Source organism: Nicotiana sylvestris, chromosome 5, assembly GCF_000393655.2.
Source record: "Nicotiana sylvestris chromosome 5, ASM39365v2, whole genome shotgun sequence".
Classification (NCBI taxonomy): Eukaryota; Viridiplantae; Streptophyta; class Magnoliopsida; order Solanales; family Solanaceae; genus Nicotiana; species Nicotiana sylvestris.
This window is the reverse complement of record NC_091061.1, coordinates 136,173,479-136,194,648: the sequence shown is the minus strand read 5'-3', so window position 1 is coordinate 136,194,648 and position 21,170 is coordinate 136,173,479. Positions and strand designations below refer to the sequence as shown.

The following is a 21,170-nucleotide window of genomic DNA, read 5'->3' as shown; positions in this document are numbered from 1 at the left end:
GCCAAGTTGTCACTAATGATCTGATTGTTGATCCCTCTAGGGATTCAATGAAAGTGGTAACTCTCTCTCTCTCTCTACTGTTGAATGCACCATGAAGCAATTATGTATGTGTTCAGAGGCGGACCTGAGTGTCGCGAGTTAGTTCAATTGAACTCGTGATCATTTTCAGCATAGACTATATATATTTGTATACTGATAAAAAAATGTTTTAAAAAATCCTAAAAATAGTATAACTATTAAGTTTTGATGAACCCGTATTTTTAAAATACTCATAACTTTGAATTTATAAAATTTAAATTATAGATCTGTCTCCAAATATATTATGTATGTATGTATGTATGTATGTATGTATGTATAAGCTTGGTTTCTTGTTTTTGTGTGGAATGTTTAAGAATTGGAGGATTGATGCAGGAAAAAAGTGGATGTGAGAAAGAGAGAGGTGATTGCAAACAAAGGAATGGTAATGGAGGAGGAAAAGAAAGTATGTTTGAGAATGAAGACTATATCTATACACAGTCTACTCTTCCTTAGGTGAATCTTCTCTTTTATTTTATTTTCCTCCTCTCTCTTATTGTTTTTTTCTTTTCACTTTATAACATAGATTGTGATCAATTCATCAAATGAATTGAATAGGATATTGCAACTTTTGATTATTAATAATATTGTTTTATCTTTTTGTGATTCGTTTGTTATTGAGCATTCACAACAATTACAATAAATTGTTGTTCAATAAAAATTCTACTTTCACACATGACTAATTAGAGATTAGCATGTACAACTTAGTTATTATGCATATTGCCTCGACAGGGCTTTTTTCTTGGACCTTTTTATTCTTGGTATTATTGTAGAGCACCAGTTAAGAAGGTGGAGTTCTTTTACATTCTAAAAATGTAATTTTATTTCTCCTTTTTTTTTTTGGATCACAAGTTGGATGGCTTATAAAGGAGTTTCTACCTTCTAAAAATGGAGTGTTCACTGCAGCTATTGACCTTGCTTAGGGTGGCCTGAGACATGGTCAAGCCTTTGACCAGAGTGTTAATGATTAAATGAGTACAGTTAATGATTGGCTCATGAACCTGAACGGAACGAACTAAGCCGATGAATGAGGTTATGATCCAACCCACGATAGGCTTGAGCAAAATATTAACAACAACAGACCAGGTGTTTTTCCATAACCGGGCTCTGGGGAGAGTAATGTATATGCAGGCTTATCCCTACCTTGTGAAAGTAGAGAGACTGTTTTGAATAGACCCTCGTCTCCGGAAAAGCATATACACAACATAATCGAAAAGAAATACAATAATAAATAAACCACGGAAAAAAACAGAAACACAAAACAATAAAGAACAACAAGATAACAAGAAAATTGAAGCAACAAAATAACTGATAGTAATATCTAAGTATAAGGAAGTACGAGAGTGCTATACATACTACATGTAAGAAAATGAGAAACCTTTTAAAATTCATTCGATATAAGTTTTCTTATTGATTAATTGGATAATATGTATAGTTTAAAATGACCCAACCTTTAATTAGGTTACTTTGAGTTTTGTCTATATTGACAATCCAATCCGCCCAACTTTTGACGCATTAGACAAATTGCACCTATAAGAGCTAAATTTTGACACCTCTAATTCTCGTATAATAATGGTAAAATTCCGATAATTTGCTACCCTTAAGTGTTGGTTGTCACCTTCGAATCATTCAAGTAAATTGCACACTAAGAGTCGTGGAATACCTGTTTCTTTCCAATTTGTATAACATGTACTTCCACCCACCCTATGGCAATTAATTTATTGTTTTATAATATCCAAAAATATCTGACACAATAAAAATTAATCACATATAAGATTCGATGTGATATTTTCTATGCAAACTAATTATTCAACTATTCCTTTAATATTTTATTATGCTACTACTCATGTAATACACATGTTATACTAATATCTTGAAATCTTTATGCGATCAAATGGGATCACATAAAGGGGCCGATTCGAGTAACACTTTTTGACTGCCCAACATATGACCATATATTGCTCTAAAATTCTAGTCCATACAATTTTCATGTAGTTTGAAGAACTCATTTAACTTATCAAACTTAGAATCTAAGAGTAGTATTTTCTCCAATTCCCCTTCATTTCCTAGTCTCTCGATTTTTCCAAGTTCATACTTGGATCGGAGACACTTGCCATGGTTAAAAATAACTGGATAAGATTTAATTATTAAATAAAAGAAAGCCCTAACCATAGTTAAAGCATTTAATTCCTTCTTTTATTCATTCCCAAATCATAAAAGGAAGAATTTATTATGAAAAGAAAAAGAAAGGGAATGTCATGAAGGACAAGTGTTGGACTTCCAAATATCCAGAACAAAGAAGAAATGCAATGTTTCTTTCACTATTTTTCATTATGTAATCTAAAATCGTTAATCCGTGAAAATGAAATATTCCCAATATATCAATATATTCGGTTATAAATTTGAAGCTCATATAAAAATTGGTGATGAGATAACAAAACACCGTGGAGAGATGGGGAACAGACTCTACACGGGCAATTCAAACGAGTCAATACACTGATATCTTCACTTTACAGATAGGGTTTGTGTGAAGATGTCAACCTTTTGAGTGAAAATGTTAAATTGTTTTTAATGTTATCTAGCACATGGTACAGCTCAAGCACTTCATCCAAAGTATGTTTTGTCCGACAATGATAAATAATAAAAAATGAGTTTAAAGGACAGAAGTTTAGAGGATCCACCATGTTGGTGGATGAAAGAGGAAACAAGAAAGAATTAGATTCTAGAGACACATACCATAAGATACTACAGAAGATTAAAAATGAAGCAACATAGGAAAATTCTCAGCTTATAGTGATATAAAAATTACAAAGTTCATATGGCAATCATCTCCCTGCAGTTTCGAGGTCAGTCACCTCTCACTATTTGTAACTTTTAAATAAGTTGAAATTGTATACATACTCCAAGAAGTCTTCCTACCATCTGCTCCTTAATTGAAGTATACTTATGAGATGTCTTCCAACATTGTATTTTTTGACGTTCTTGCAATTCAAACTAAATAGTACAAATGATATACTAATACAAATACAAAAAACCAATACAAAGTACGGTTAGCTCAATGCCATCTTTGATCCCTAGAGTACTTTTATGACATTGCTTCTCACGTTGTATTATACACAAATTTAAGGGAATCGAACTCCACGAATAAGGTTGAAGGTAGACAAGGCTAACATTAGTTACATTTATCTCCTAGATTTTGTATACCTATACACTAAGGCTATAGAAGGTCAAAATGGGTATTATACGACATGAATTATTTCTTCCTCGGTCTACTTCACAGGAGTGCTCCCTAGTGGAGATGGGCAAATACAACAATCTGTTAGGCCAACAAAATTAGAAAGTTAACCTCCACATTGGAAGCCTTACCACGTGATGCATCTTAAAGCTGAATGACAAAACTGGCAATTCTTGGCCATGGGCGTGCTCTATAAATACTCAACGATCCGTTGAGTCTCCTCCACGTTATTTCTGCTTTTTCCAGAATTACTGGAATAGCAGTTCCCATATATGATCTCCCAGGGTAACCTGTGAAGTACAATGGCCAACTGTAACACGATTCCAATTTAATCAAGTTAGAGTAAGCATAAACATTATTTGCACTTTACATGTAGAGCAGAGATGTCTGTTAATTTGTATTTTATGTTGCTGTTTCGCTTAAAACTGCAGAGATGATCATAGAATGATCTGTTCACAGGACTATCTATTTTTTCTTTGGATCCCAACCCTCTCAGGCCAAGCAATCCAACAAAAGATTGATAAGAGAAATCATATATACCAAATATTAATATGGAAATTACAAAACCAACTTAACATATCCACACTGAAATAAATGAAATCTGTGCCTCAACAACCTCAGATACTCTTTTCTTTTTTGCTAATCTATTGTATGTATATCCAATAACCGAGGATTGGAAAGAAGTTCTATCATATTAAACAAAAGAATGTAAGAAAGTTGTGTGCTAATTGAACAGCTAAACGTTCAACCAAAAAGGAAAAAATTGAAGATCCAAAAGAGAAATCTAACATGTGCTACTAGACAAACTTTTGGAACACATAGTGAAAAGGATGAAGCTCCTTCCGTCATGAAAAATTCTGACAATCATTAAATTCATCCATATTATGCTCTAGAAAAAATCTATAAAGTGTTAGCCCAGGGGTTTCACATCTCTATATTATACTCTAGGAAAAAACCAAACTTGTTTGGAATTTTAATAAAAAATATGAATAGTGATTGCGGCTATTCTTGTTTTGCAGGATTGATTTATCAAAGGATGCTTATTGATTAATTGAGCAATTAAAGGAAGATCCAGACTTCTAAGGAAAATGAGGATCTGAATAAGGAAAGAAGTACCAAGATTAAGGAAGAGAGCTAGGAAGAATCTTTCTTCTTCAAACTTTCCTCTTATTGAAATGCTCTTTCTGGAATTTTGCTATTTGAACCCTACTTTTGTTTGCACACTTGTACATGTACTCAACCCAAAAGGATATATAATAGAAGCTTTTTTTAGGTTTAATCAAAAAGCCTTACACATGTTTAGATGAAGCCCATGAAAAAGAATTTTTACAGTAATTTGTTTCTATCCTTCATGAGTCAACTCTTTTACTTTCCACTTGGAGGGGTAAGTTATCTATCAAAATCTAGAACTGCAAAGCCATAAATCTGATTAATTGCGTGAAGACCCAAGTTCTATTGATTTTCAAGTTTTAATATGGATGCATTTCTCCCTATATCAAAATGTCTTACTGACTCTACCATTATAGAAGCATCTGAAGCTTAACTTTAATCATCCTTGAAATTATTAGTAGCCAATACCAACTCTAGTACAAAAATGTAAATTACCTGAAAAATCTTCTTACTTTTTAACTTGTGATATAGAGGTAGAAACTTTTCATGTAATGTAAGTCACTAAAGGCTTCATAAAATTTAAGAGTTTTTCCGCCCCTATGTCAGTCCTAAATTAGAGAAGAGTTGCTCACCATTTGTTTAAGCTGTTCCAGTGATCAATTTCTCTCGTTCATCCAATTTCTTAACTTTCAGAAGGCCAAAGAGGACTTGGAACCCAAAGAATGCACAGACAGCGTATGCTATAATAGAAGGCATCTGAAAAATGAAGATGTGTGCAAGTTACACATCAGTATGGCAAGAGAAAAACTTAAAATATACAAGTGAAGATGCAATACTTATTAAAAAAAAAAAGATGCAATACTTACACGGATGGAATTGAGATACAACATTGTAGCTAGGTTAACCAAGCTTCCAGCTGCAACTGCCTGTTGAGATGAATATACAAACATATGAGATAAAGACCCGAGTCATTAAGAATTTAAACAATGAGAAGGCAGAAAGTGCAACAAACTTATGTGCTTATAGATATTATTTCCACCGTAAGTGAACCTCCCCCCCCCCCCCCCAACCCAAAAAAAAAAACCAGCAAATGGCCCAAAAGGCAGGGTCTAAGAGAAAGCTCCATTCCACAGCATTACTTTATCTTGACATAGAAGACTAACACAACAAACATGTTGTACATTTCTTGATTAAAAGAGTACATCAAATTTCACATGAAAATTAATTTGAAAACTGTACCAGAGTGTATGACAACTTACACTTCCAATTGTTTTCTGGACAGCTGCAACACGTTGGAAAGCCCTTTCAGATTCTAAAGCTCTAACCCGAAGCTTAAGATCACCTTGCTCCTGTAAGGATATCAGAATAAGATATAAATGGATAAAATACTAGACTGAAAAAATATGGATCTGTGATCAAATTTTAATTTAATTCTAAAATATTGCATGATATCTACCAATCGCTGGATGATTTCAGCAAGTCTCTCAACTCTATCAGCCTGCCTGAACAAGTTGTAAAATGCACGAGATTGTCTATCCCATCTGTTCCTGAAGTCCTGGAAGTCAGAAAGATAAATCATTAAAACTTAAGCACAATATGAAAAACAAAACTTGCATATAGTTTCGAACTTTTATTAGGTTTACCTTTAGCACAACTTCAACACCAGCTTCACGAAACCTAAGCAACTCTAGAGCATAGCTATATAGCAGCGTAAAATTTTATGTTAGAAAAGGAGAGAAAAATTACAAAACAAAACAACAACAACAACATACCCAGTAAAATCCCACTCAAAAAAAAAAAGTTCTGTATCGTGCTGTACTCACGGTTTGGCAATCTCAGTGATATCAAATCGTGGATCAAGACCCTTTCCAATGCCATCCAGAACTGATAATAATAACAGTTTCTGTTATAAGAAGTTGAACGCCATAAGCAGTACAATTATAAGGAACGGTAAGCTGGGACGGAAGTACCTGAAAATGCTCTAACCACAAAAGTGAATGTGGCAGGAAACCGGAATGGCTGATCTGCTGCAATGCTTAATAGATCTTCACCTGTTTGTGAATAAAAAGTATGAAAGGCTATGAGCAAAGTGAATAGCTAACTAGCATCTGAATATATCTTCTAATTTTACTTGTTCCTTCTCTTTGCCTTTTACCTCTTATGGCCCGGGGGGAGTTGGGGTTGGGAAAGGGTGGGGACCAAGCAGTAAAAACACGTTGGTTTTTTTCGTTCCCCTGAAAACCCCCCAGAACGCACCGAAGTAAAGAGGACAAAGGAATAGAACAAGCTAACACAAAAAAGTTTGATACGTAGACCAGACAAGGAAGATACGACAAGTGAATTACCAATTGCAGCCAACCGTTGCTTCTTTTTCTCCATTTGTTCCTCCTTGCTTAATGGCTTTTTGAACCCAAGTTCTGCTTGTGCCATTTCTCTCTCCTTTCTTTGTGCTGCAAGGCGCTCTTCAAAGCTGCAAAATTTCAACTGTTAAGCTTCAATCAATTTAAACACTTACAGGAGGAGTTATTATTCATCAAGGTCCAAAATAGCTCAGAATCAATGTAGCTTAGGTTTTAGTCACAGTTAGCCATGAAATGAGAGTCAAAATGACATTTTTGCAGTAAAGGACCTGAAATTCGACACACTTTAGCTGATTGGAGGGAAACAGAAAGATAATAGAAGAACTGAGGGGAAAAAGGGGAAAGGATTTACTACATTTCAAGTTCGGTCCAAATGTTGTAAATCATGTGAATGATGATGCACATTACAAAGCACCTTGTGAATAGAAAGTCTAAAATAACTCAATCAATGTAGCTTAGGTTTTGGTCACAGTTAGCCATGAAATGAGAGTCAAATTGACACTTTTTGCAGTAAAGGACCTAAACTTTAACATACTTTAGCTGAATGGAGGGGAACAGAAAGATAATAGAAGAAATGGGAAAAAAGGGAAATCATCTACTACATGTCAAGTTCGTTTGAAATGATGTATCAAGTGAATAGCGAACTCCGAAGAAGCCAATACACATGCGGAAAAGAAAGATTCACATTAGCTGGTGTTTCTTGTGTAAAGGAGCAGGAGTGGATGTTAGCCACCTGCCCATCCACTGCAAAATGACTACGAGGTAGTGGAATCTCTTCCAACAGGTTGTTCAAAGGTAGGTTGGAAATGCCCACAACTCTTAAGGAGCTTCTCAAGTTGAAAATTGAGAGGCAGAAAGGATCAAAGAAAACGAACATGGAATATAAAACCACAAGCTGCGATGTGGAGTATATAGTGCAAAAGAAACCGATGGGCTTTCCAAAGATCGGAGAAGGCCTTTTCGTTCAAGCTAGTTTCCGTTTGCACTTTGTTGCATCATATAAGAGATTCCTATTTGTATAAATACAGGTTGGCACTTTGTAGGAGGGAATGCTTGCCCTATAGTTGATCGGTGTATACCTCTAGTATACAGGCTTCATCATTTTGTTGATAAAATCTTATTACTTGTCAAAAATAGAACGATCCATCTCTCATAACCTACCTGTTGGAAATTTTATCGAAGATGGACCAAATTTTTTACCCGAAGAAGGAAAGTTCCTCCGAGTATATCTATTAGTCACATCTTGAACACAAATATTTAGGGGGGCTAACAAGTTGATGTACAACACATAATCCAAGATAATAACTGATTAAGAAAAAGAGATAAAGGTAAAGAGAGGAAAAAGAAAAAGGGAAAAATCCCTTTGCCGAAACAAACACTTCTCATGGATTCTAATTCACCAGTTTGCAAACAAACTTTACACTTCATTAATGTATACGAGAGCAGAGCCTAAACAAATATTCACACACCCCAAACCACATCATGGACATCAGCCCACAATCTCAGGTGTTACTATAAAGGACGAACTGATTAGTAATTTAAATTCTGCCGACAATGGGCTTAATTTTGGCAGTCTCAACATTCAATTTCACTTTTAACAATATTAAAGTTGACAGATATGATGCGGGCAAGTACCTGTTAAGGAAAAACTGTGCAGTTCGTCTGACAGCAGTCATGTCACCAGTAGGCACCAGAACACCCATTTGAATCGCTGCTTGCACGACCTGCATTTCAAAGTGATCTTTAGCCAAGCATTTATGCGGGTAGGTAGAACAGTGACAGAACAATAAAAGAAAGAAATAGCAACCCTAGGAACTTTAAGTGTGATCACCTTATCTGGATCTTTCTCATAAACTCCATAGAATGTTTCCAGCAATCCTTCTCTAATATTAGGACTTATGCTGCAACATGCTAGAGTAAGTGAGAACTGACAAGTTTTAGGTTGGAGAACTTCAGAGTTATTTATATTTCTCAGATGAAAAGGTTCAACTATATACCTTCCCATCATTCCAAAATCATAAAAGATCAGCCTTCCGCCATTGACATCATCCACAGCTATATTTCCAGGATGCTGCATGAAAATTAAATAAACACCAACTTTCTTTGAGAAACCTTCATTTCGACACTTCACATATATGAGAATAAGGGTAAGATAAGTAGTAAGATGAAAACAATGTTCAACTTATAAATGAGTAAATACATCAACATCTTAAAATATTGTTGAAGTGTGTGACCATCTCATCTAAAAGCTTAAGTTGTATGAGAAAGCACACGTTTGATTGCTTAATTATGTCTTCAACATGCCCCCTCACGTGCAGGCATGATTCTCTTTCATAAGTCAAGCACGTGGAAATTCCTTCTAAACCAAGACCTCTATCTGCTCTAAATACCATGTTAAGAAAAGTGTGACCATCTCATGAAAAAGCTTAAGTTGTTAGAGAGAACGCCCTTTTAATTACTTAATTTTGTGTTCAACAAATACTAATTGGTTGGTGATGTCGTTGGAAGGTGAAGCTCCAAAGGTATCTCTCTAAATTAGTTACTTGGTCCTATCCTAGTGAATGTGGTAATTACCAAGAGTTAACGAAATAACTTTCCTCCATCGATCAACACAAGCTTCCATTTGCAGTTTATACCGCTCGGGAGTTGAATGGTTAGTGTTAGATTTCCCACATCAGTGGTGGATGGAGTAATTAGTCTCCTTATACGGTCTTGGACAATCTTCACCTCCTGACCTAGCTTTTGGGATCGAGTTAGGCCCAAGATCCATTTTCTTATCATGGCATCAGAGACAAACACATCCCAATTCTTGGTTTACCCGATGTTGGGCCCCATATTGTCCACGTTCCAGATGTTTGGTCCTGGACGTGTTGTGGGCGTTAGATTTCCCACATTGGTGGTTAATGGAGTAATTGGTCTCATTATATAATCTTGGGCAATCCTCACCTCATGAACTAATTTTTGGGGTTGAGTTTGGCCCAAGGTCCATTTTCTTATCAGTTAGAAGGAATCAAACATGGTGATGCAACCAGGTAAACAATGAGGATGCAAATTAAATGACAGGTAGAAGGAAAACAAAGGAAGGAGGAAAATACATATACCAGTTCATTGAATATCTCAGACGGAGAGATCTATTGTACGTTGTTATTCGGTTACAAAGTATGTGTTAAAGAATGAATGTAGACATAAAGAATTAATGTAGACAGATTACTTGTACTATACATAAATAGAATAAGTATTGAGATTTGATAGCAGATTTTTAGGATTTTCCTTTTACTTCTTTCCATAGTTAGGATCCTATGTACATGTATATACATGTATCACTTCATGGAATAAGATACCAACTTTGATTCTTCCATACCTTGTTTGTCACATGATATCAGAGCCGGTGTTAAGTTTGAAATCCGGTCGAGAAATAAACGGTGTCACTGGAACTTGACCGGTTTTAGGAGAGTCTTTTGGTCTGGCGAAGTAACTCACCATCAATCCTTTTGATATATATGTTTCCAGAATCTGGTGATCGGATTCATTGTTTGTGAAGCCCACGCACCGGCCGAGGAATTTTGACATAATCTGTCTCGACGGCGCGTGAGGGTGCGTGAGAGATCGGTTGGAGACTTGGTTCATTGTTCCTAGGTCACATCATTATTTTCAGTGTGTGTCTGGTGGTTTCTACTCGACTGACCACAATTTGAGAAGGCTTTCTTGCTCCCAGAAGTGTTGCTCATTAACAGTCTCATCTGAAAGTCCCAGGTTATTAATTTCCATCTAACTTTGTTCCTTCCATCTTGATTTGGTCCTTCGCAGCTACCTACCTATTGGAATCTGAAGATAATCTAGTATTTCTTATTGTCCCTTCCAAGACATCCCTTCTAACTTCCCTATTTCCAAAGGAAGAAAGAAAGGTCGAAAGCTCCCCGGTAGAGAAAGTCCTACTATAAGTCTTGAATTGACTACTCTAAACCTGTTCGTGGAATTCTAGCATAGCAGCCTGCGGAAAAAGCTCTAGAGCCCCTACTCCTAAGTTGGAGCAAGGTTCTTTTAGTGGTGGAATATACTTCATTATTCTTAGTTATATTTCCTGGTGGAGTATATTACCGGTTTGTGTGATTTGTTGGTGCATCATTGGTTCTTTGGTTTGGTCATATTTCTAGTGGAGTATATCTTTATTGGCTATCTGCTTGGAACTTAGTTAATCTCTTCTTGAATATATTTCGTGAGTTTTATTAGAATGACTATATACAGTAAGCAAGGAGGAAATAGTGTTGCAATTCTTAGTCCAGCAATCTTGGTCTCAGATGAGTTTCTTAAGTTCCTTCAATATTATAAATCAATGAAGGAATCTTTTTCAGTTACTGCTTTTGCTGGGTCAGATAAGACATGTCTTATCACCTTTTCAAATAAATGGGTGATTGATTCTGGTGCCACAAATCACATGACAGGTAATCCGAATGTTTTTTCTAGCTTTCGATCACACAAAGCACCCTCTTCAGTTACTGTAGCTGATGGAACAACTTGTAGCAGTGTTGAATCTGGGACTGTTAAACCAACTTCCTCTATTACCCTGTCATCTGTATTAAGTCTACCAAACTTGGCCTTTAATTTGATTTTTGTTAGTAAAATCACTAGACCTTAATTGTTGTGTAGCGTTCTTTCCCAATCATTATTTGTTTCTAGATCTTATGATGAAACAGATTATTGGTAAAGGATATTTATCTAATGATCTCTATATCCTTGATAAATGGGAGCCACAGTCTATTGCATGCTCCAGTATCGTGTCTCCTTTTGAAGCACATTGTCGATTGGGGCATCCCTCTCTGCCTTTGTTGAAGAAGCTCTGTCCTCAATTTCAAAATATTTCTTCATTGGATTGTGAGTCATGTCGATTTGCAAAATATCATCGCATCTCGTTAGGTCCAAGGGTTAATAAGCAAGCCGAGTCAGCTTTTGAGTCAGTTCATTCTGATGTTTGGGGACCGTGTCCTGTTGTTTTTAAAACTGGGCATAAGTATTTTGTCACTTTTGTAGATGATTTTTCCCGGATGACTTGGATTTACTTTATGAAGAGTCGCTCTAAAGTGTTTACTCACTTTTCTGCCTTCTGTGCTGAAGTCAAAACTCAATTCAATGCTTCAGTGCATATTCTAAGGAGTGATAACACTAAAGAATACATGTCAGAGTTATTTCAGTCCTACATGAGACAACATGGTGTACTACATATGTTGATACACCCTCTCAAAATGGAGTTGCTGAGAGGAAGAATAGGCATCTACTTGAGACAGCTCGGGCACTTTTGTTCCAAATGAAGGTTCCTAAACAGTTCTGGGCTGATGCGGTCTCCACGGCTTGCTTTTGTATTAACGCATGCCATCTACTGTTCTTGGTGGCAATATGCCTTACAGTGTTCTTTTTCCAAACAAGTCATTATTTCCCGTGGAACCTAAGGTGTTTGGAAGCACATGTTTATGTTCGAGATGTTCGACCATCTATTACCAAGCTGGATCCCAAGGCATTGAAGTGTGTTTTTCTTAGTTATTCTCGCCTTCAGAAGGGGTATCGGTGTTATTCTACTGAACTTGGCAAATATCTAGTGTCAACTGATGTAGTGTTTTCAGAGACTATACCATTCTTTTATGCACCTCCCATCTCTACAAGTCAGGGGGAGGAAGATGAGTGGCTAGTATATCAGGTTACCCGTACTTTGACAAAACAATCAGATGATGTTTCTCCATCTCTTGCCTTCTATCGAGCACCAAACTATTCTGCCTTCAGCACCTGCTCCAACTGTGTTAGCAAGAACACCAATTGTTCAAGTTTACTCGCGGAGGCGAGAAACAAATGATACAGGTCCTGCATCAGTTCCTTCGTCATCTGATCCTCTTCCGCCTGATCCTCCAGAAGACCTTGACCTTCCTATTGCTTTACGCAAAGGAACACGTACTTGCAAATCCACATATTCTATTGCTAATTTTGTTTCCTACGATCACTTATCCCCTGCGTCTAGATCTTTGATTGCGTCTCTAGACTCCATTTCTATACCCAAAATAGTGAAAGAGGCTTTGAATCATCCTTGATGGTCTGAAGCCATGCTTGAGGAAATACATGCCTTCGAGGAAAACCATACTTGGGATTTAGTGAATTTACCTAGTGGAAAGAAAGCAGTGGGATGCAAATGGGTCTTCACGGTCAAAGTTAATCCAGATGGTTCTGTAGCGAGACTTAAGGCCAGACAGATGGTTCTGTAGCGACACTTAAGGCCAGACTTATAGCCAAAGGGTATGCTCAGACTTATGGAGTAGATTATTCTGACACCTTCTCTCCGGTTGCCAAACTTACTTCTGTCCGCTTGTTCATTTCTCTAGCAGCTTCTGAGAATTGGCCTTTGCATCAATTGGACATTAAGAATGCCTTTTTTCATGGTGATCTTCATGAAGAGGTGTATATGGAGCAACCACCTGGTTTTGTTGCTCAGGGGGAGTACGGGAAGATCTGTCATTTGAAGAAGTCCTTGTATGGCTTGAAGCAGAGTCCCCGGGCTTGGTTTGGAAAATTTAGTGAGGTAGTTCAAGAATTTGGGCTGAAAAAGAGCAAATGTGATCATTCAGTCTTCTACAGGCAATCAACAGCTGGATCTATTCTCCTGGTTGTATATGTTGATGACATTGTTATTACCGGAAGTGATTATGCAGGAATCTCTTCTCTCAAGTCTTTCTTGCATACTAAGTTTCATACGAAAGACTTGGGACAACTGAAATATTTCTTGGGAGTAGAAGTAAATAGATGCAAGAAGGGGATTTTTCTATCTCAGAGAAAGTATATTCTTGACTTACTGGCAGAAACTGGTAAGTTGGCTGCCAAGCCTTGCAGTACTCCAGTGGTTCCTAATTTGCATCTTATGAAAGATGATGGCGATCCATTTAATGATCCAGGTAGATACAGGAGGTTAGTTGGGAGATTAAACTATCTCACTGTAACTCGTCCAGATATTGCTTTTGCTGTAAGTGTTGTTAACCAGTTTATGTCCGCTCCTATGGTCAAACATTGGGCAGCACTGGAACAGATTCTATGTTACTTAAAAGGAGCCCCTGGACTTGGCATATTATACAGCAATCGTGGGCAATCTCACATTGAGTGTTTTGCAGATGCGGATTGGGTTGGATCCAAAATTGATAGAAGGTCTACTACCGGCTATTGTGTCTTTGTGGGTGGAAACCTGGTATCATGGAGAAGTAAGAAACAAAATGTTGTATCTCGATCCAGTGCAAAATCCGAATACAGGGCTATGGCACAGACTACGTGTGAGGTTATGTGGATACATCACCTTCTCACGGAAATTGGGATAAAGCATACTACACCAGCAAAACTTTGGTGTGATAATCAAGCCACTCTTCATATCACCTCAAATCCGGTGTATCATGAAAGGACAAAACATATTGAAGTTGACTGTCACTTTATTCGTGAGAAGATTCAGGAAAACTTGATTTCTACTAGTTACGTGAAGACAGGAGAGCAATTGGCTGATGTATTCACAAAGGCATTAAATGGAACTCGAGTTAATTATCTTTGCAACAAGCTGGGCATGATTAATATCTATGCTCCAGCTTGAGGGGAGTGTTAAAGAATGAATGTAGACATAAAGAATGAATGTAGACAGATTACTTGTACTATACATAGATAGAATAAGTATTGAGATTTGATAGCAGATTTTAGGATTTTCCTTTTACTTCTTTCCATAGTTAGGATCCTACGTACATGTATATATATGTATCACTTCATGGAATAAGATACCAACTTTGATTCTTCCATACTTTGTTTGTCACAGTATGAATTGTAAGTCATACTAGAGCAGAAGAACTATGAATGTCAGTAAGAAATCTTACTGGATCAGCATGGAAAAAGCCATGAGACAGGATCTGCTCCAGATAGGATTCAACCGCATACCTCCCTAACCTGATCAACAATCAGGAGAAGTGCAAATGAATATATTTTCAGCCCTATAATAACTACTTAGTACCTGCTCAATGCTGCTATCAGAGATACAAGAATGAATTGACAAAACACATCCAATTTTTGCGTACTTCCTGTGAAGCAACATGTATCTCTGACACGGTTACAGCACCAGTACATGGACAAAATTGAAGGATATGGGTAAATTTACAAATTTCTACAAATTGAATAGCATAACTTTGAGCTGACCTTTTCCTATCAACACCCAATTGATCTAAGGCTTGTATCCTGTTTATTTTAATGCCTGGGACATACTCCATTGTCAAAACCTGAAAGCAATGAAAAATATCATTCAAGTAAAATGGGGTATGGAAAGAATTCAATGTTAATAAGTTAAACCATCATGATCTATGTTGCTCGGACTCTCCGAAAATGTCGCTGGGTGCGTGTCGGATACTCCAAAAGTAGTGTATTTTTAGAGAATCCGACACGGGTGCGGCAACATTTTGAAGAGTCCGCGCAACATAGATCATGATTACTGATTGTTTGAACCTGTGGTGTGGTATATTCCCAGTATATCGTTGGGACTTTCACATAATCCATGTTCTTGAAGTTACTTGCAAACAGTTCAGCGTTAGCAGCTTCCTTAGTGTAATCAATCTCCTGCAAAACTCATAAAATAACATCTCTTATTAGAAAAACTTACAGCTTGAAAGATTAATCAAGTAAGACAGCAACACATTGATCCTGGAAAAGATTCAGCAGCATTTGACTATTGAAGTAAATATCAAATAAAATAATAGCACCAGAATGCAGGTCAGTCAATCACTAGAGAAACTTATAAACTACTTCAATTCAAGATTGCCAGTTGATACAAAGCCATAAAATACAGAGTTCCTTGATGACCAGTTGTCATCGTTTAAGCCCTGAACTCTAATTGGTAAATGAAAACCTACTGATGAGACATGACATCCCAATACCCTTTTTTCTTAACATACCAATACCTTTTTTCGTGTTAACGACCAATAAATTTAAATTTCTTGAACAGATGATGCTGATTCAGAATTAATTTTTTTGAGAAGGATGCTGATTCAGAAATAATTAAAACTCTGAAGTCAGTCAACCAGAAAAGCTTTTCCCATGAAAACTTATTTTTGGCAGACCTCACCACTAGATATATGTCTTTGCAATGGAACTTGTACAAACAAAAATGGCAAGCCAATGAGACTCCAAAATGCAAAAAGAATCAAAGATAAGTAGGAAAGAAGAATGAATCTTGAAGTCCTTTTACAAAGTATTAATGAATTCATGATGCTAACTGACATGCATGCTCACTTAGTTATAAAGAAATGATTAATTGACAAAATACCTGATACAAGACACTTGCACATTCATCATAGATTGCAACCCAGTCTCTTTTTGCACCATCAGATTTAGGATCTATTTTCTGCAGATATTCAGCTATCACCTGCAAGAAATATGTCATGTAAAAAGAAGGTATGTCAAAATGAATAACTTATTTTTTGAAACTTAGAAGTAACAGTGATCATATCCATGAATAAAAGCCACCGCTCGTGCGAGTGTTAAGTGCAGAATATCCTGGAGGGGTGTCTTATTTCATCATGAAAACTAGGTCATAGCACCAAGCATATGGATAAATGACTTGAAGTGAGACTTACTCCGACAAAAGTATGGAAGTTAGATGGGGAAAGTCTACGAAGAAAAATCAGAGAAAATGGGCTCTATCTATGCAGTCAATGAAGATATGATTATAATTTATATCATAGCGAAACAATTACACAAAAGAACCAAGGGTTAAATGTAAAGATACATTTAAGTTATCTGAAACTGACCCTCAGGTTTTTAAGATCGATATCAAAAAGATCCTTAAGACCGGGCCTCTGTACTTTTACAACTACTTCCTGCCCATTCAATCTTGCACGATGCACCTGACCTGCATTATAATATATCAGCGTTTTAATATTTTATCTTGTAATACATTGAACAATGATTGGTAGAATGAAGGATACATTTCCATAACACAATCACAAACATTACCAAGACTTGCAGCAGCTATTGGTTCACGGTCAAATCTTTCAAATACATCACCCAATGGGCCCCCAAGTTCTTCTTCAACTATTGATACAGCAGTTTCCGATGGGAAAGGAGGAACTTGATCCTAAACAGACAGAAATTAGCCTTGCAAGTAAATAATGCAGGGAAAATTAACTATTTATAAGAAAAAGAATAAAATATGTTGCAAAGCAACAGGAAATGACAGAAAAATAATAGAAATCTCAAGAGGAAACAAAGGGAAGGTACACTGCAAAAAGATAAAGATCAGCAATCAAGCATGCTGCATCCAGGTGAAAATCAATCTACCGCACAGCATGTGTTGCTAGTTATATAGGCTAACTTTAGAAGTAAGGTTAATATGCTTTCAGAATATAATATACTTCAAAGTTAGTATATCCCATCTCAGGGACTATGGATTTCAGCAGCATAATTGATTTATTTTTATGTTGATATCATCTCAAGTATTACATATTTAACGATTTGTCTAGGGATCTTATACTCCAACAACGTGCCTAGTCTTCCTCTTTATCACATTCTGTAAACTAGTGCAATGTATATTTGAGTCAGGTTTCTTGCACACAGGTAATTTTTGTTGCTAGTAATCTGTCAAGCTTCCATGCATTGCTAGTCTCTGTTATTCGAAATATTGCAAGATCTCTGAGGAGGAACATATGAGCAATGCCCGAGCTTGAGAAATTATAAATCATCTCAAGAAAATAGTAAACAACAGGAAAATAAACCATATTTGGATTGGCAAAAGTAAATAACAAGCTATATATATGACAGAACTGTTCATTTTGGTACCAATTTCTGATGATGAGGCAAGATGCCCAGCTTATAAAAACTGAGCAAAACATGTCTTCAAACTTAAATAACAACAAGTACACCTCAATCTTCAAACTTTATTGAAGATATCAAATTGTGGTAAATGTGTGTAGTAGAGGATTAAACATACGGTAATTTGAGCAGGGCATCACCAACCTGAAGCTCAGACAACTGATCAACATACTCCTGAGCAAGAATATCCACCCTTGTTGAGAATTGCTGGCCAATCTTGATAAAAGTAGGACCTAATCTCAAAATAGTTTCTTTTAACCACCTAGCGAGGACCTTTCTCCGCTCAGCTTTTTTCGCCTCTGTCATTCCACCTGCATCAGACAGCTCCTTGTATTAGTTACCGTAAAATATGCTTTTTCATATTATTACTGAGCCATTGATTTTGTGGCCAATTACAATTTGTTTTTAGTTTTATGTCAAATCTCCAAGAGATTTGAAAATAAAACACAACAGCTCTTTGCAAGGTAATTTTCTTCTATTCAATTTGTAAAGGATTATGTTGAATCACTGAGCATATCAGATTGGGGTGGCAATTATTGACTTTCTGAAGGTGTAATAAGTATATCAACAATTATAGATAGGTTATCATCGTGGAGTTTGAGGAAAAGAGATCAAAATTAAGTATAAAGGGAAAAAATGACGGGCACAGTGGCAAGTAGATTCTTTAGGTGTCATGGTAATCATTTTCTGTCCATAGTCTGTGAAAAGCTTAGTTTGTGGATCCCAATATGTTCAATGTAGGGAAAATTTCTACTTTTAGAATCAGTTTGGTAATATCTTCTGTCCATCAGTTTGTGGATCCCAATATCTTCACTTCAATGTAGGGAAAAGTTCAGTGAGGAAGCAGAAAAAATGAAACGCTAAAGTGCTATTCATGTAGATCAGTTGAAGTGAACTTTGAGTAGTTTTCTGTTTTTTCATAAAGTAGCATTATGCCATATTCCTTACTGTTTCTTGTTGAAACAGGTGCCAAAAAGCAGAGTATTTTCTTGTCAATATAGCAAAATTATGGTTTTTTCATCATCCTGTCTTTAGCTATTGTGAAATTTGGGTTATCTCATTGACCAACCTCGATAAGAGAACTTTTGATTATTCAGCCAAGCCCTAAATAGAAAAGTGAAAACAGATCCCCATATCTCCAAAGTCCTTTGAATTGTTGAATATGTTTTGAATCTGTTCCAACGGCCTCCAGGCCGGACAGAAACCTGCAAAAACCATTCAGCATTGTCAAACAATCTGGCTTCCATCCAAAAATAAAACAGAGATCACAAGAACCCATAAAGCACAGAGGCTAAGCTGTAAATTGCAATATTGTATATAAACATTTGAAATCCTGCTTTATCATTTAGTTTCTTTCCAACTGCAACCAACAGATCTAATACTCATTGTGTAAACCAGAGTCTCCAAACCCTTTCTGGTCTAATTTTGAATCCCCTCCTGCATCATGTTCTCGGTATATTTCCCATTACAGCAAGTGAATAGATGTGAGGTTGATATAGTGACCTGGTTAGCCATAATCTTAATATAACCAGTCCAATAACTTGTCAACTCACAGCCAGGACGATCTTCATCTTATACCTCTAATAAGAGAAGCTCACTATTTCATCCAAAAGGCCAGTAAGAAACATTTTCGGCCATGTGTTATAATTCTCGTCTTCAAAAGATTAGACAAAGTGAGAACATAGAATTGGCCTTTGTCGCTATGAGATACTGATGATAGAGCACAACAACAGGAACCATCACACATGGCACTAGTATTAAGTCCATGCATCCCCATGCAAAGTATAACAACTCTATGACACCACCGTCTTATTCTCTTATTATTCTTCCTTTCAATACAACCAAATATAGCTACATTTTCCTTTCCTAAGTCATCCTCATTCTGATGCCATATCTATACAACAGTTAGTTCAGCAATATTAGCCACCCCAACTAGTTCGGGCTTGAACTATATCAAGAAAAGAAAACAAGTTTGAGATTGATGTGCAGTTGTTGTTGTGTTGATCAAATATGACACCGATTAAACCAAACCTCATTGTGTAAATAGGGAAATGAGGGTCAACTAATTTTAAGTAATACTCGATTTAGCTAACAGTCATTGACTACCTTCAAACAAAAAAGCTTCACTATACATACAAGTCATTCTGATTGTAGCAACCATCACTGCCAGCCACCCCAAATAAATTTGGGATTAACATCGCTATGCACTTAAATAAAACAATAGATACTAAAAGTAGAAATTTTCTAGAACAATAACCACACTAGTGAAACATGCACAGACACACACCCCTCCACTTGATCATTCACATAAAACCAATCAGTGTCAATCAACTATGCCTCAACCCCAAAATGCTTTGGATTCACAGTATCAAACTATTTCAACGCCGCTGTCAACATTATTCACATAAAAACATAACTAAAGCACTAAAGCAGGACCATCGTAACAGTCGCAGCAGGTTAGAAATCTTTAGTTAAAATTTGAGGGAGCGCCAAAATTAGTAACGACCTCAATCCACCCCCTCTTGTGTCATGTGACTGTCTAAATCAACAACATTTGAAAAAATTAAATGCTAGTAAAAGTATAACCAAAAATAGCTAACATATATACCTGAACTTGATCGTTCTTCTTAAACCAAGCGTCTTCTTGTCCAATCTCCTCTACACTTTTCTTCTTCTCCTTCTTCTCAACCACCTCTTCCGCCTTCACCTCCACAATCTCGTCCCTACTCTTCGCCGCTACACCATTCCCATGCCCATTCCCATTCACATACTTCATCAAATTCTCATTTTCACTCTCACTCACACCTGCACTACCATTCGTGTACTTCTCCACTAACAATGCACCGTTCAAATCATCGATCTTCTTCACACTTCCATTCACACTACCGTTCACTTTCCTCACCAATTCCGCATCCCTCTCTTCCACCACCGCACTCTCTTCTCTCTTCACCGCCTTAATTCGAATCAAACTCCGCCGACGCGATGAAAACCTAGAGAGCGGTACGCGGAAGCTTCTAGAAGCTGAATTTGAACACAGAAATTTGAGCTCTGGTAGAGTTGCAGTGGAAAGTGTAGCTGAAATACTCGCCATTTGTGTACTGTATGTGCATGCAAGGAAAGAAATAGATATAGAAACTGACTTATGGAATATTCTAGAACTGAGTTGCCATAGCTTTACTGAATAGACTCGGAGCTTTGGAGGAAGAAGGAGGAAGTAATGGCGGAGATAAAATGGGAATATTATTTATATGTTTTCCTATATGAAATTTATAATGTGGAAGAAAATTGTATTTTATGGTGGAAGAGATGCCACGTGGCAAGAGAGATAGGTATGGGGAGAATATGGAGAAATGTGATTGGTTAATGGGGTCTCATTAAGTCTTAGCCTTAGGTATGCAATGCTTACTGTACCTTTTGTCTTCTAATATCCTTGTTGTGTTACTCTTTCTTCATTAAATTATTAATTTATGGTTTTTTAAGGACTTTTTTGACATGGTTTTTTTTTTACGAGTGTAAGAGGAGTTACGTGT

At 36.6% G+C, this 21,170-nt stretch overlaps 1 protein-coding gene across 2 annotated transcripts; it reads right to left on the bottom strand.

Moving 5' to 3' along the window:
• Window positions 1-3,063: 3,063 nt before the first annotated feature.
• Window positions 3,064-20,882, bottom strand: LOC104220054 (protein ACTIVITY OF BC1 COMPLEX KINASE 8, chloroplastic). 2 transcript variants are annotated; one of them, XM_009770850.2, is made up of 21 exons: window positions 20,249-20,882; window positions 18,710-18,845; window positions 17,785-17,951; window positions 16,786-16,906; window positions 16,581-16,681; window positions 16,097-16,195; window positions 15,280-15,390; window positions 14,977-15,056; window positions 14,661-14,730; window positions 8,778-8,851; window positions 8,612-8,681; window positions 8,416-8,504; window positions 6,766-6,890; window positions 6,391-6,471; window positions 6,244-6,304; window positions 6,064-6,118; window positions 5,877-5,975; window positions 5,680-5,769; window positions 5,287-5,346; window positions 5,053-5,176; window positions 3,064-3,600 (listed from the first exon to the last, which is right to left on the bottom strand). In XM_009770850.2, exons 1-20 carry the CDS (start codon window positions 20,729-20,731, stop codon window positions 5,060-5,062), a joined length of 2,289 nt encoding a protein of 762 aa, XP_009769152.1. In that variant the 5' UTR covers window positions 20,732-20,882; the 3' UTR covers window positions 3,064-3,600; window positions 5,053-5,059. The 2 variants fall into 2 exon arrangements, with proteins under 2 accessions (XP_009769152.1, XP_009769153.1); XM_009770851.2 differs by having other exon boundaries at window positions 3,064-3,620; window positions 20,249-20,876.
• Window positions 20,883-21,170: the final 288 nt, after the last annotated feature.